The sequence below is a fragment of the Chrysochloris asiatica genome, unplaced genomic scaffold (assembly GCF_000296735.1).
Source record: "Chrysochloris asiatica unplaced genomic scaffold, ChrAsi1.0 scaffold00007, whole genome shotgun sequence".
In the NCBI taxonomy this organism is placed as follows: Eukaryota; Metazoa; Chordata; class Mammalia; order Afrosoricida; family Chrysochloridae; genus Chrysochloris; species Chrysochloris asiatica.
Genome location: NW_006408525.1, coordinates 1,089,147 through 1,102,286, shown reverse-complemented (window position 1 = coordinate 1,102,286; position 13,140 = coordinate 1,089,147). Strand labels below are relative to the sequence as shown.

Here is a 13,140-nt window from a genome sequence, read left to right as displayed (position 1 = left end):
TGTTGTTAAGTGCCAGCAAGTCAGTTCCAATTCAAAGCAACCCTGTATAGGGTTGACGAGGAGTGGGTGGTTAAGTCTGAGCTACCGGCCTTTTGGTCCAATGTTTATCCGACTGCATCATACCAGGACTCCATAATTGGGTGTGGCGCTGTGGGTTAATGCACTGGACTACAAGGTCAGTGGTTCAGACTTAACAGCCGCCCCTTGGGAACCCTATACAGGGTCCCTGAGTCAGAACGGACTCGACAGCACTTAACAATGGTAATCACTCAGTAGACATTATATATCATTGCTATTATTGTTAATAATTATAGTGATAGTTGACAACTGGGAATCAGAAGAGCAGTGTTTTAAATCTCACATATTCACTATCAATGTCATTAACAATGACAGGAAGGACCCAGCTTGGGGAGGAAGGGGGGTCTAGTGCAGTAATAAGTATGGCATTTTAGCTTCCCAAAGTAGTTCAGTGGGCTTGGAAGATGGTAAATGACATAGAATTGGGATGAGATGAGATGAGACGACAGGTGGACGGAGCAAAATTCTGACGAGCTCTGTAGTTTAGATTTGGGCTGTGTGTGACAGAAAACCACTGGAGAGTTTTTAAGCAGTGAGTGACACAGTCTTACGATGTTTTCAAAAGAGCACCGTGGCCACTATGTGGAGATGGTTAGGAAGTGTTTGCAAGAGTTCAAGAGAGATGGCATCATGGTAGTGCCTTGAACATGGTAGTACCTTGAACAAGGACATTATAGTAGATGTGAGAGTAGTGGTGATTCAAGATATGTTTCAGGAATAGAATTAGCAAGAGTACTCTTGGATTTGGATGTGATGAGAGAGGAGTAGAAAGAACAAAGGAGACAGACTGGAGACACACTGGAGTGTCTCAGTGGTACCCATTTGCTGAGATAAGGAAGGTTGGCTAAGAGCAGTTTGGGGAGAGGAGCAAGGAGCATGGGAGACAGTCAAGATCTTTCTCTCAACTGTGTTGTTTGAAATACCTCTTAAACATCTAAGTAAAAATACGTAGTTATTAGACATACATACCGGGGGTCCTGAAAAGTCAAGACTAGAAATAAGATTTGGGAGTTACTGGGGTGCTGTAGGATGAGGTAACTGCAAGGTCAGCAGTTCAAACCCACCACCTGGATCTTTGGAAACCCAAAACAGGGTCACTATGACTCAAAACCTATTCGATGGCACTTAACAATAGTGTATGGCTTATATATATGTTATGTGGGACTGGATTGAGAGCAAGAAGAGGCCCAGGCCAACATTTAGATTTGTTAACAATGGTTGAAGTAGAAGAAAAACCAGAAGAAGGGTATGCCATAAAAAAAACAAAAAAAACAAAAAAAATGGCACTTCAAGAAGAAAAATGTAGATACCACTTTTAACTATTAGATTTGGAAACATAGGGGTTACAGGAGAAAAGGTGAACCAGAGCCTGATTTGAGCAGCATTAAAAAGCAGTGTAAGTGAGGGAATTAGAGAGTGGTTGTGTGCCTCTGAGTCAGTTTCCACTCATAGTGACCCTGTGGAAGGTTTCCACGGCTGTCAATCTTTACGGGAGCCGAAGCCTCACCTTTTTCCTGAAGAGCTGCTGACAGAGTCGAATGCTGACCTGACAGTTAGCAGCCCAGCTCATAATCCACTACACTACCGGGCTCTGTGAGGGAGCTGGAGTTTGTTGTTACTGTTAAGTTCCATGGAGTCAATACAGAGTTTCCAAGGAGCGGCTAGTGAGTGAATCACAGACCTGGAAGTCCAGTACTTTCTACTTACCATCAATTGAAGAATTTTGTGTGTGAATGAGAGCGAAGCGGCTTCAATGGAATGTGAGGTTAGAAGATACTTGGAAATGTTTGGATGCAGGCGGGCATGATTCAGCCAGAGGGGAAACCCATGATGCAGAAAAGAGAGGGAGAGAGAGAGACATGCTGATGATAATAGCAACGCCCTTGAGAAGGCAAAAGGAGATGGAATTCAAGCTCAAGTGGAGGGTTTGTCATCTTTACATTAAGAGCAGGGACACTTCACCCATAGCAACAGACAAAAGAGAAAAAAGTCTATGAGTACAGATACATGGAAGCTTGAAAATTCACGGATGGCCAAGATGATGTGTTTCCCGTTTTATCAGTGAAGGTCATGAGTTGAGAGGAGGGTTGAAAGTGGCGTAGCAGGTTTTACAAGAAATGAGAATACTCGTTTTGAAGAGTGGAAAGCATAGGTTTGAATAATAGAACTACTAGGAAAAGCTGAATGCCTGTTTAAGATTTGTGATTTTAAATGTAAAGTGAGACAACCCAGGAGTAGTGGTTTTTCTTCACCAGTATAGGACTACTTTTCGACTGTGTGAATCGTGGCGAGCTGTGGGCAATATTGGAGAGAATGAGTATTCCAGAACACTTCATTGTGCTCATGAGGAACCTGTTCATAGAACAAGAGCCAGTCATTCAAACAGAACCAGGGGACACTGAATGGTTGAAAATCAGGAAAGGTGTGTGCGCCAGGGTTGTTTTCTTTCACCCTACTTATTTCATCTATATGCTGAGCAAATAATCTGAGAAGCTGGGTTTTATGAAGAGAAGCATGGCATCAGAATTGGAGGAAGACTCATTAACAACCTGTGATATGCAAATGATACAACCTTGCTTGCTCAAAGCAAGAGGACTTAAAATAGGACTAAGACCACAGTCTTCAGTATGGATTTCACCTCACAACTGAACCAATAATCAAGATAAATAGAGAAGAGATTGAAGTTGTCAAAGACTTCATTTTGCTTGGGTCAAGCATCAACACTCACAAAATCAGCAGTCAAGAAATCAAATGACGTATTGCATTAGGCCAATCTGCACAAGACCTCTTTAAATTGTTCTAGAGCAAAGATATGAGTTTGACGATAGGTGCACCTGACCTAAACCAAGGTATTTTCAATAGCCTTATATTCATATGGAAGTCGGATAATGAATAAGGAAGACTATAGAAAAATTGATTCATTTGAGTTACCGTGTTGAAAGGTAATATTTAAAGTACCATGGACTGCCAGAAGAACAAATAAATATGTGTTAGAAGAAGAAGTACAGCCAGAATGCTCCTTACAAACCAGGTTGGTGAGACTTTGTCCCTCATAATTTAGACATTATCAGGAGGGACCAGACCCTGGAGAAGGACATCGTGCTTAGTCAAGTGGAGGGTCAGAGAAAAATAGGAAGACCCCCAACGAGATGGATTGGCAGAGTGGCAGTAGCAATGGGCTCAAGCATAGCAACGATGGTGAGATTGGTGCAGAACTGGACAGTGTTTCATTCTTTGTGCATAGGGTCGCTGTGAGTCGGTACCAACTTAATGGCACTTAACAACAACAAATGGAAAAAACTTCAAGCCTAGAAATTTGTTGTTTCATGCCAAATGTTTATACGTGAGTGGGAGTTTAAAAAAAAAAAAAAGTGGGAGTAAAGAATAAAATAAACATCTTCTTGACAAAGGTCTCAGAAAGTGTACTGTTCACATACCCTCTCTGAAAAATCTAAAGGGTATTCTTTAACAAGAAGATGAATGAATGCAGGAGGGAGACATGAAATGTGAAAAGGCAGGATTAGTCAAATAGATCAAACTTTTTGCAAAATCAAAACAAATGATTGTTTTTAAGGGGTAAAAACAGAAATCCTTAGTAATTGGAACTAAAATTAAAATAAGTAGAAAAGGGAAAAAAGTAAAGGCTTTTGTCCTATCAGTGAGTGGATCTTGATGATGATTCACTATAAGGAAAAGGTATGTTTTTAGGTAATAGCTGCTCACATATGTGAAGTTCTTACTCTAGACACCAAGCACTGTTTTAAACGCAGGAGTCACTGACACTCACAGCTAAGGGGCAGAACCATACTTGAACTCAGACAGTGGGCTCCTGAGTGTACGATCTTAAACAGTCCACTACCTCAGAATCCAATGAATACCTTTCATACTAGAAAAGGAAGTAAAATGTGTCCTGTTCTCTTTTACCCAGGTATAAGATGATCTCGGAATTTACCTGGCCCAACCATGACCTTTCTTCAGACAAAGAGGCTGTCAGGAAGTTAATAGAACATTGTGGATTTCAGGATGATGTAGCTTACGGGAAGACCAAAATTTTCATTCGTACTCCCCGAACATTGTTTACCTTGGAAGAACTCCGTGCCCGGATGATCGAAAGGATTGTCCTCTTTCTACAAAAGGTAAATTTATCATCTTTGTATAAAGGTGAAACCTTCCGTCTATATTCCTAAAAATCATCTTGAAGTTTGTCTTTAATTCAAGCAGTGATTGTGGATGGTATATTTTTTCATATCTCAGATTGTTATCTGTGGCCTTCACACATAAAAAATGTATTTGGCTGTCTAAATTCAAAATTACCCTCAAAACACTGCTTTTTTCTTCTTCTTTTTTTTAAATAACATATTGAGAAAATGCATAGCAAAACATAAATCAATACAACCATTTTTACTGGTACGATTCTGTGACATTGATTACATTCTTCAAATTGTGCTACCACTGCCACCTGCCTGGTCTGAGTTCTTCCGCCCCGATTCATGTCAACCCTCTGCCCTCTAACGCTCTCATGTGACCTTCACGGGGCTGCTGTCAGTTTGGTCCCATATAGACAGTTCTTAAAAGACCATCATGCTAAAGGCAGACAATTCCTACAAGTCAAGCTCCACTACTGTTTGATTTTAAGGTTTAAGGTTTATCTCAGGGCAGTGGTTTCAGAGCCAGCCTCTGACTCCAGAATTCCAAGTCTGTGATCATTTAAACGTCAATTCTGAATTTCCCTCGTTTGCTCAGGATTCTTCTCTAGGTACTGATACCCAGGTGCCATCTAGTTCTTCTGCTCTCATGGCAAGGTACTGTCATTTTAAAATTGCAGGGATGTCTGAACTAGCCTAATTATTGTCTAAACTGCTTCTAGGACTTGGTTTTTTAGCCTGTATTTCAAATTTTTTTCCAACATGTTTGAAACCACCTGCTTCATCCACCATTATTTTCAATACCACTTGACCTCAGGTGTCCTTAATTATGTTCACTAGCTCATGGTCCATGTTATCACAGGTCCATGTAGGAACTCCCACATCTCATATGTCTGCTGTATTGTGGCTCGTGTCTTGCTATGATTCTGGAAGTTATGCCACTGGTATTATAACTACCAGCAGTGTCGCCCAGGGTGACCAGAAAGATATTTTCTTGACTGTGTGGATTATGACAAACTGTGGATAACACTGGAGGAACAGGAATTCCTGAACATGTAATTATGCTCCTATGGAATCTCTACATAGAACAAGAGGCAGCCATTTGAACAAAACAAGGAGCTATATACTGTGTGGTTTAAGATCAGGAAAGATGTGTGTCGGGGTTGTATCCTTCCACCATACATATTCAGTCTGGATGCTAAACAAATAATAATCTGAAAGACTGTATTTTATAAAGAAAAACATGGCATCAGGATTGGAGGAAAACTCCTGAACAACCTGAGATATGCAGTTGACACACCTTGCTTGCCGGAAGTGAAGAGGACTTGAAGCACTAACTGATGAAGATCAAAGACCACAGCCTTGGGTCTGGATTACACCTCAATGTAAAGAAAACAAAACAAAACTCCTCACAACTAGACCAATAGGCAACAGCATGATCAACAGAAAAAATTGACCTTGTCAAGGATTTCATTTTACTTAGATCCCAAATCACTGTTGTTGGAAGCAGCAGTCAAGAAATCAAGTAATTGATTGCACTGGGCAAATCTGCTGCAAAAGACCTCTTTAAAGTGTTAATGAGCAAAGATGTCACTTTGAGGACTAAGATGCACCTGACCCAATCCCTGGTATTTTCAATAGCCTTATATGGGCAATGACTCCATATAGTAAGCACTGGACTGAGATCACAAGGTCCATGATTCGAGCCTGTCAGTTGCTCTGCAGGAGAAGGATGAGGATTTCTGCTCCCGAAGAGATTTAAAAGCCTCTAAAACCCTATACAGGGTCACTATGATCTGGAACCAACTCAAGGCACTTAGCAACAACAACAACATATGCAAGTGAAACCTAGAAAAAGAGTAAGACTGAAAAGGAATTGATGCATTTGAGTTAAGGTGTTGGAGGAGAATATTGAATGTACCATGGACTGCCAGGAGAACAAGAAAATTTGCTTTAGAAGAAGTACAGCCAGAATGTTCGTTAGAAGTGAGGATAGTGAGACTTCCTCCAATATACTTTGGACAGATTGCTAGGAGGGCGCAAGCTCTGGGAAAGGACATCCAGCTTGGAAAAAAGGAGGCTCCCCAGTGAGCGGGACTGACACAGTGGCTACAACAGTGGGCTCAAGCATGAAGACTGTGAGGATGGCGCACTGTGAAGATGGTTTATGACTATTGGTTGATTAATCTATACATTCCATTGTGTGTAAGGTTGCTATGACTGGGAGCCAACTCAACAGATCTAACAACATGGAGAGCCGCCTTCTCATTCACTCATTCATGTACTCATTTTTATCATTAATACCCCTTTGCATATCTTTCTTATATATCATTTTAATGTAAAAAAAAGTACATAAATTGTATATATTTATGCGACTATTAGGATAACATTTTATGGGTCACAGGATATACGTGTACTTAATTGGTGTAAGTAGTACCAGGTTCCTATTTAAAATGATTCTGCCAGGAGCTCCATTATCGTAGTGGTTACCGATCAGGAGGTTAATCTCACGGTCACCAGTTCGAAACTACAAGCAGTTCTGTGAGAGAAAGATGAGGCTTTCTGCTCACATAAAGATTTGTAGTCTCAAAAACCCTATACAGGGTCGCTGTGAGTCGGAACCGACTCCAAGGCACACTACTACCACCACCACCAGTGTCTTTAAGCTGTGTATGAGAGCTACTTTGTGCTAATCTCTCTACCACAATTATCCAGCTGCCTACATTTTCCCAGACTAATAAACATACGTTGTGTTTCTCTGCTTGGCAATGAATTTGAGCATCTCCTTAAAAACTTGCTTTTTGGGTTTTTCCAGAAACTTTGTCCATTTGTTTACTAGAGTTGTTACCTTTTTCTTGTTCATTAGCAGAAATTATCCATAACTTTAGACATAAATGTATTCTTCTATGTTGTAAGCATTCTAATTAATATCCTTAGTTGCACAGAACCCTTAATTTTGACAGTCAGATGTTTTGCCTTATAGTTTTGTGCTTTGGGAATTTTAAAAGGACTTCCGTGTCACAAGGACATTCTCCAATATTTTCTTATGTGGTTAAGCACTGGACTGCAAACCACAACAAGGTCTATGGTTCAAGCCTGCCAGCCACTCCATGGGAAAAAGATTTAAAGCCTCAGAAACACTACACGGGGTTGCTATGAATCGGAACTGACTCAACGGCAGTTAACGACAACAATGTATGTGGTTTTATAGAGGAATTCAGTTCCATTTTCCTCCATGTGATGAGCCAGTTTTCTCACCAGATGTACTAAAGAAGCTGTCTTTGTCCCACTGAATCGTGGTGTCACTCGTTGTTGTTGTTGTGAAGTGCCGTGGAGTCGGGTCCGACCCATAGCGACCCTGAATAGGGTTTCCGAGGAGCAGCTGGTGAGCTCGAGCCCATATGGTAAGTTCCTATATATGAATATAAGAAGCCCTGGGGACCTAGTGGGTTTTGCATTGGGCTGCTAACTATAAGGTCAGTAGTTCAAATCCATCAGCTGCTCTGTAGGAGAAAGGTGAAGCTTTCTGCTCCCATCAAGATTTACAACCTGAGAAGCCCCATACAAGGTCCTGTGGATCGGAACCGATTCAACGTTTTGCAGCACCAACATCATCTATGAGTATATGTGTCTGTGTGTGCTCCATTCTAGTCCATTTTTCGATTTGCCTGCTTTTGCACTATTTTTATTGTAGCATCTCTTAGTGTATGGTAGAATAAATCTTTACTCTTTGTTAAGGTTGATTAATCTATACATAGACCTTTATTCGGCTGTATAAATTTTAATGTGTATTTATTGAGTTCATTAAATTCAGCAGTAATTCTCATTAGGATTCATAGAAATTTTTGATTAATTTGAGAGGATTAACATTTTTACAATATTAAACTATCTCGTTAAGAGCATAGAATATAGATATATTTAAATCCTATTCATTGACTTTTAGACTTGTACAGATTTTGTAGCAAGGCCTTATGAATTAATTTTTAATCCCTGGGTATTTCATTGGTTTTGTTGCTGCTATGACTGTTGTAACTCAGTTCTATAGGACAGTGTTGGTTTAGAGAAAGAATATTGACTTTTGTTGGTTTATCTATATCTAAAAGGCAACCCTGCTTGATTAGTATTTCTTGATTCTGTTAAGTTTTTTCTAGGTTGCTGATTATATTATGTGCAAATAATGAAAGTTTTCTCCCTCTCAGCCACCAAGACGTGTCTAACTGTAGGTCTCTTCATTGATTGTGCCTGGAACTCAGACATTTGTATATGTATTGCCTACGTGAGCACCAGAAAAGCTTTTTAGATGAAAAGATTAAAATCTGTTTCATCCAAAAAAAGTTTCCTTCTATTTAGTGTTGATTATTGCTTTTGTTTTTAGTTCTGATTTCTTTCTCAAGAATGCTTGTAAACCTACAAGATGAGACTTTCTGCTCCCATCAAATTAGAGCTCCGGTTTCTGTCTGCCAGAATCAGGTCTTTTCATACATCTGTTCTCCTGTATTTTTAAGTTCCTTTTCTTTGATCTTCAATACTTAACCTGTTGTTTGGGCTTTGTTTTTTTTTATAGATCTGAGTTTGGGCTTTGTTTTTTTTTTATAGATCTGAGATTAGGTCTTTCTTTTTTCCACCTACCTAAGAGGCTGACTCAGGTCCAGGGCTTGGAGTCCTGGTGTGGTGCTGTAGGATAAGCACTGGACTGCTAACCTCAAGACTGGAAGTTCAAAACTACCAGCTGTTCCTCAGAAACCCCATATAGGATTGCTATGAATCCGAACCAACTGGACGGCACTAAACAGCGCAACAAGAGAATGGCCTTGAGCCAGGGTAACCAGCCCTTCCGTTCGCTTGGGTCAAACCCTGGTTTAGGACTGTTGCCTAGTGTGTGTTCATCGAATCCCCTTTCACTCTCAGAAATGTCCCAGTATGGGTAGTCAATTTATAATCAATGAACTCACTTTCTGTCACTTTCTGGTGACTGGTAGAATCCTCTTAAATCTAAATGGCAGTTTGCTGTTCATTTGTTCACAATCCTGTGTCCAGCAGACTTCAGAACAGCTCTGCTAACAAAGATGGCATCTGCCTCACTTCCCCTCCTGTCTTCATGGTTCAACTCAGACGTTAACAGTTATCACTGCAGGCACACTAAGGGCCCTTTCTCTGCACCCTCAGGTAGAACTTTGCTGGAGAGGAAGTGTGCCATTGCCAGTTCCCACTGGCCACTTCTTTCCTGGTGAGAAAAAAAATCACTATCTCTACCTAGAAAAGTGAGATTCTACTTCAGAACCTACCACTGGACAGTGAAAGGAAAGCTGTCCAGTCTTCTCTGCTATATAGATAGATCTTGCATTCCTTAAGCATAGGCAAAGGGCTCGGAAAAAGGGTCTTCCTGCCTATTCTCAGACAGGCCATTCTATTCATGTGTGATCTACTGGTGATGTTATTTTGGCCAACTCTGCACACCACAAAGTTAGTAGAAAACTCTCTCCTCTTCTGGGACTAGGTCATCAGTCCACTGACTTTCAACATAATGGGTATTTTCACTTTTTCTGTATCCTCATAAGAATTAAATGGGAGCTTATTTCCTTGTTTTTTCTTTCCTACAACCATTTTTGTCATTCTCCCTTGTCATGCCCTCTCTGTCTAGTCTGGGTATCTCCATGCGGATGGGAGTGCATTCCCAGACAAAGTCCAGCATGTGCCCACAGAGTTTGTGATGTGTGGAATGATTATCACTGGTCTCCTGAGTTGATCGTGAGAAGGATTTGCCCAGGATCCTTGCTCAGAGCACAAATAGGAAAGATCCTTTGCTCAGAGTGCAATTAGGCTTTGGAGACTAATCCTTGACAGGTTCTTGTAACATTTGACTTTGGGAATTAGTACTAACTATGGCCTTTCTCCTACTTTTGTGGGAGTTTCTATTCATGCCTCACCTAACAAGAGACAGCAACTCTGGACATACAGCCAAGCTACATTTGTACCCTATAAAACCCCAACAAAAAGGGAAGAGTCAATACCAGCTGTTATATACCAGAACAGCATATTCAGCCAACACCTTTTAAAAACACACTAAAAGGAGCTGAAAGAACAGCGAACAGAGAAACTCATCTCCTGATCACACTCATCAGGAGACAATTTGGAGTGTGCCTAAGAATACATCATTATAAAATCATCCAATTAATACCAATACAACAGCCCCAAATGCCTAAAAAGTAGCAGAAATTTTCTGTTCATGCACAGAAACAAGACACAGTAGCTCAGACAGATGATCAACAGGAAGAACTAGGATTGGTACTAGAAGGTGAAGAGGCTCTGGAATTGACAGAGAAAATTAGGAGAATAACACTGAGGGTACATCCAGATGTTCCACAGAAAAGCCAAGGAAAATAGTCAGAAAAGCGCTACAGAAACAAGCAACCAAAATTGAAACAGTGTTCAAATTGATAAAGAACCTGCAAAAAGAAGTCCAGACAATTAATGCCAAAATATCAGGAATGAACAACACACTGAAATGGTAAAGGTGTAGAACTGAGGAGATGGAAGTCAGAATCAACAAACTTGAAGACAAATCTTTCAATAATGTTAAAATAGAAGAACAAGCAGAAAAAAGAAAAAAAAGTCTGAAGAAAGCCTAAAATCCATGTGGGACAACATGAAGAGGAATAACTTGAGGCTGGTTGGAATTCCAGAGCAGGAAGGGACCAAAAAAAAGCTATAGAAGAGATAGTCCGAGAGGTGCTGGTAGGAAACTTCCCTAACGTCTTGAAGGATGAGAAGCATCCGAGAAGCTAAATAAACCCCAGGAAGGAGAAGACCACAAAAGAGAATCACCAAGACTTATAATCGAATTTTCCAAAACCAAAGGTGACAAAATCCTGAAAGCAGCTAGGGAGAAAAGAAATGTTACATACAAAAGAAAGCAGATAAGTTTAATATCTGATTATTCAACAGAAACCATGCAAGCAAGAAGACAATGGGGAGACATATACAAAACTCTGAAAGAAAAAAAAAATGCCAATCTAGAATCATACCCAGCAAAGCTGTCAATCAAATATGACAGCAAAATCAAAACATTCCAGGATTAACAGAAATCACAGGATTTTGTAAAGGCTAAACCAGCGCTCCAAAACATACTTAAGGGAATTCCTTGGACTGAGAATCAACAAGACTAGACAACAACCAGAGACTGACATACGTGGCAACACTACCCGGACCTCAGTCCAGAGATGGAAGAGTACAGGGCAGAACAAAACTACATAATTGAAATTAGGGATTTGAGGAGGTCAGTCCATGAACAGGACAGCCACAAAGCAAAAGAAAGAAAAAGTATAGTAACAGAGACCCAGGTAGATCTCAAAATAAAACAATGTCATAAAAAGACTTAATAAAATATAGGGTAACCTCCACGAATTGGGATACATCTGTACATCAAATCAAGAAAAGAAATATCCAAAAAGACTATGGAAACACTAACACTCTGAACAAATTGACAAGAAAACACACACACACACACAAAAACACAGCATAGCAAGTCATATGGATCAAAAAACACCACAAAAAAAGCAGCATAATATCAGCAATTAATCCATAATTAACACTAGTCCAATAATTAATGCTAAACATCAGTGGATTGAATGCACCAGTCAAGAAGCAGAGAGTGGCAGAATGGGTAACAAAATTAAAGGATGGAAAAAATATACCAAGCTAATTGCAATAAAAAACAAGCAGGAGGGAGAACAAACAAGCTGGCAGATTGGGTCAAAGTGTAGTGAGGAGTTTCGTCAGCAACTACACAGAATACCGGACCAAGCAGGCTCAGGGGATGGTCTCAGAACTCTGAACCAAATATAAAGGAATATTTAGAAAGTTGGAAGTCTTACAGCCAGTGGAATTTATAGCAGAAGCAAGAAATTCTGTTCTTTCTAATCCAAGGTGCACAGCTGCTCCCTGAGCAGCCATCTTGGATGAGATCGAACCATGGAAGGATCAGAGCAGCCAGGGACACCTGACAGAATCGCAGAGATAAAGGTGTGGACATTCTTTTTTTTCATACCTGTTTATTGGCCTCTCACTGTCTGTGTACCTCTATTCTGGTGATTAAACGGTAGGGGGCTGAGTGAGTGGACACTCACCCCCACCCTCGGAGGGTTCTATTACGCATGTGCACAGCTTTCCTCAAAATTTAAAGGGACAGTTTCCACTTAAAACCAAATGACAGTGCAAAACGGCCATAACCAGCCCTGAACTGGTTATCACTATGAAAAAGGCTTGAATGGGGTTTGTGGAGCAGGACAGGCAGACTAAAAAGGAAACAGGCCGAAAATTAAATCCTGAGTTACGTCACAACGGCCAACAGTGGCATCTTGAAATTTCTCAGAAGAGTGAAAAGGGAAGCCCATCTCCTGATCACATCTACCTGTAGGCAATCAGAAAGCATAAAAACACACACAAAACACACGCCCATCTAAGTATTAAGGCCACAGATAACTCCTGAATATGCCCAAAAAACAGAAGCAGATGATCATATCTGCACCTGTCCAGAAACGAGATAAAGTGTCTGAGACAAATGAATTGAAGGTAGACCTACACTCCATAATGGAAGGAGGGCAGACTTTGGAAATGCCTGAGAAGGAATTCAGAAAAATGATTGTTAAATGTATTAAAACACTGTACAATAGAGTTGAGAAAAATAAGCAAGAAGTCAGGAAAGTGCTACAGGAACAAACATATAAGAGAGATACAGCATTGGAAACAATTCAACACCTCCAGAAAGAGGTCCAAATGATTAATAATGGAATATCAGAAATGGACAATACACTGAAAGGGCAAAGGAGTAGAATTGAAGAGATGGAAGCCAGAACTAGTGAGCTGGAAGATGCCTCTCAATACCACTAGATAGAAGAACAAGCAGAAAAAAGAATTT

The 13,140-nt window shown here is 40.3% G+C and overlaps 1 protein-coding gene across 1 annotated transcript in view; it reads left to right on the top strand.

Annotated features, from left to right (window-relative positions):
- Positions 1–13,140, top strand: part of MYO1D (myosin ID) — a 382,292-nt gene that overhangs the window by 170,317 nt on the left and 198,835 nt on the right. Inside the window, exon 16 of the mRNA XM_006832312.1 lies at positions 4,007–4,214. Coding sequence (XP_006832375.1) covers positions 4,007–4,214 — 208 coding nt within the window. The remainder of the gene's footprint in view (positions 1–4,006; positions 4,215–13,140) is intronic.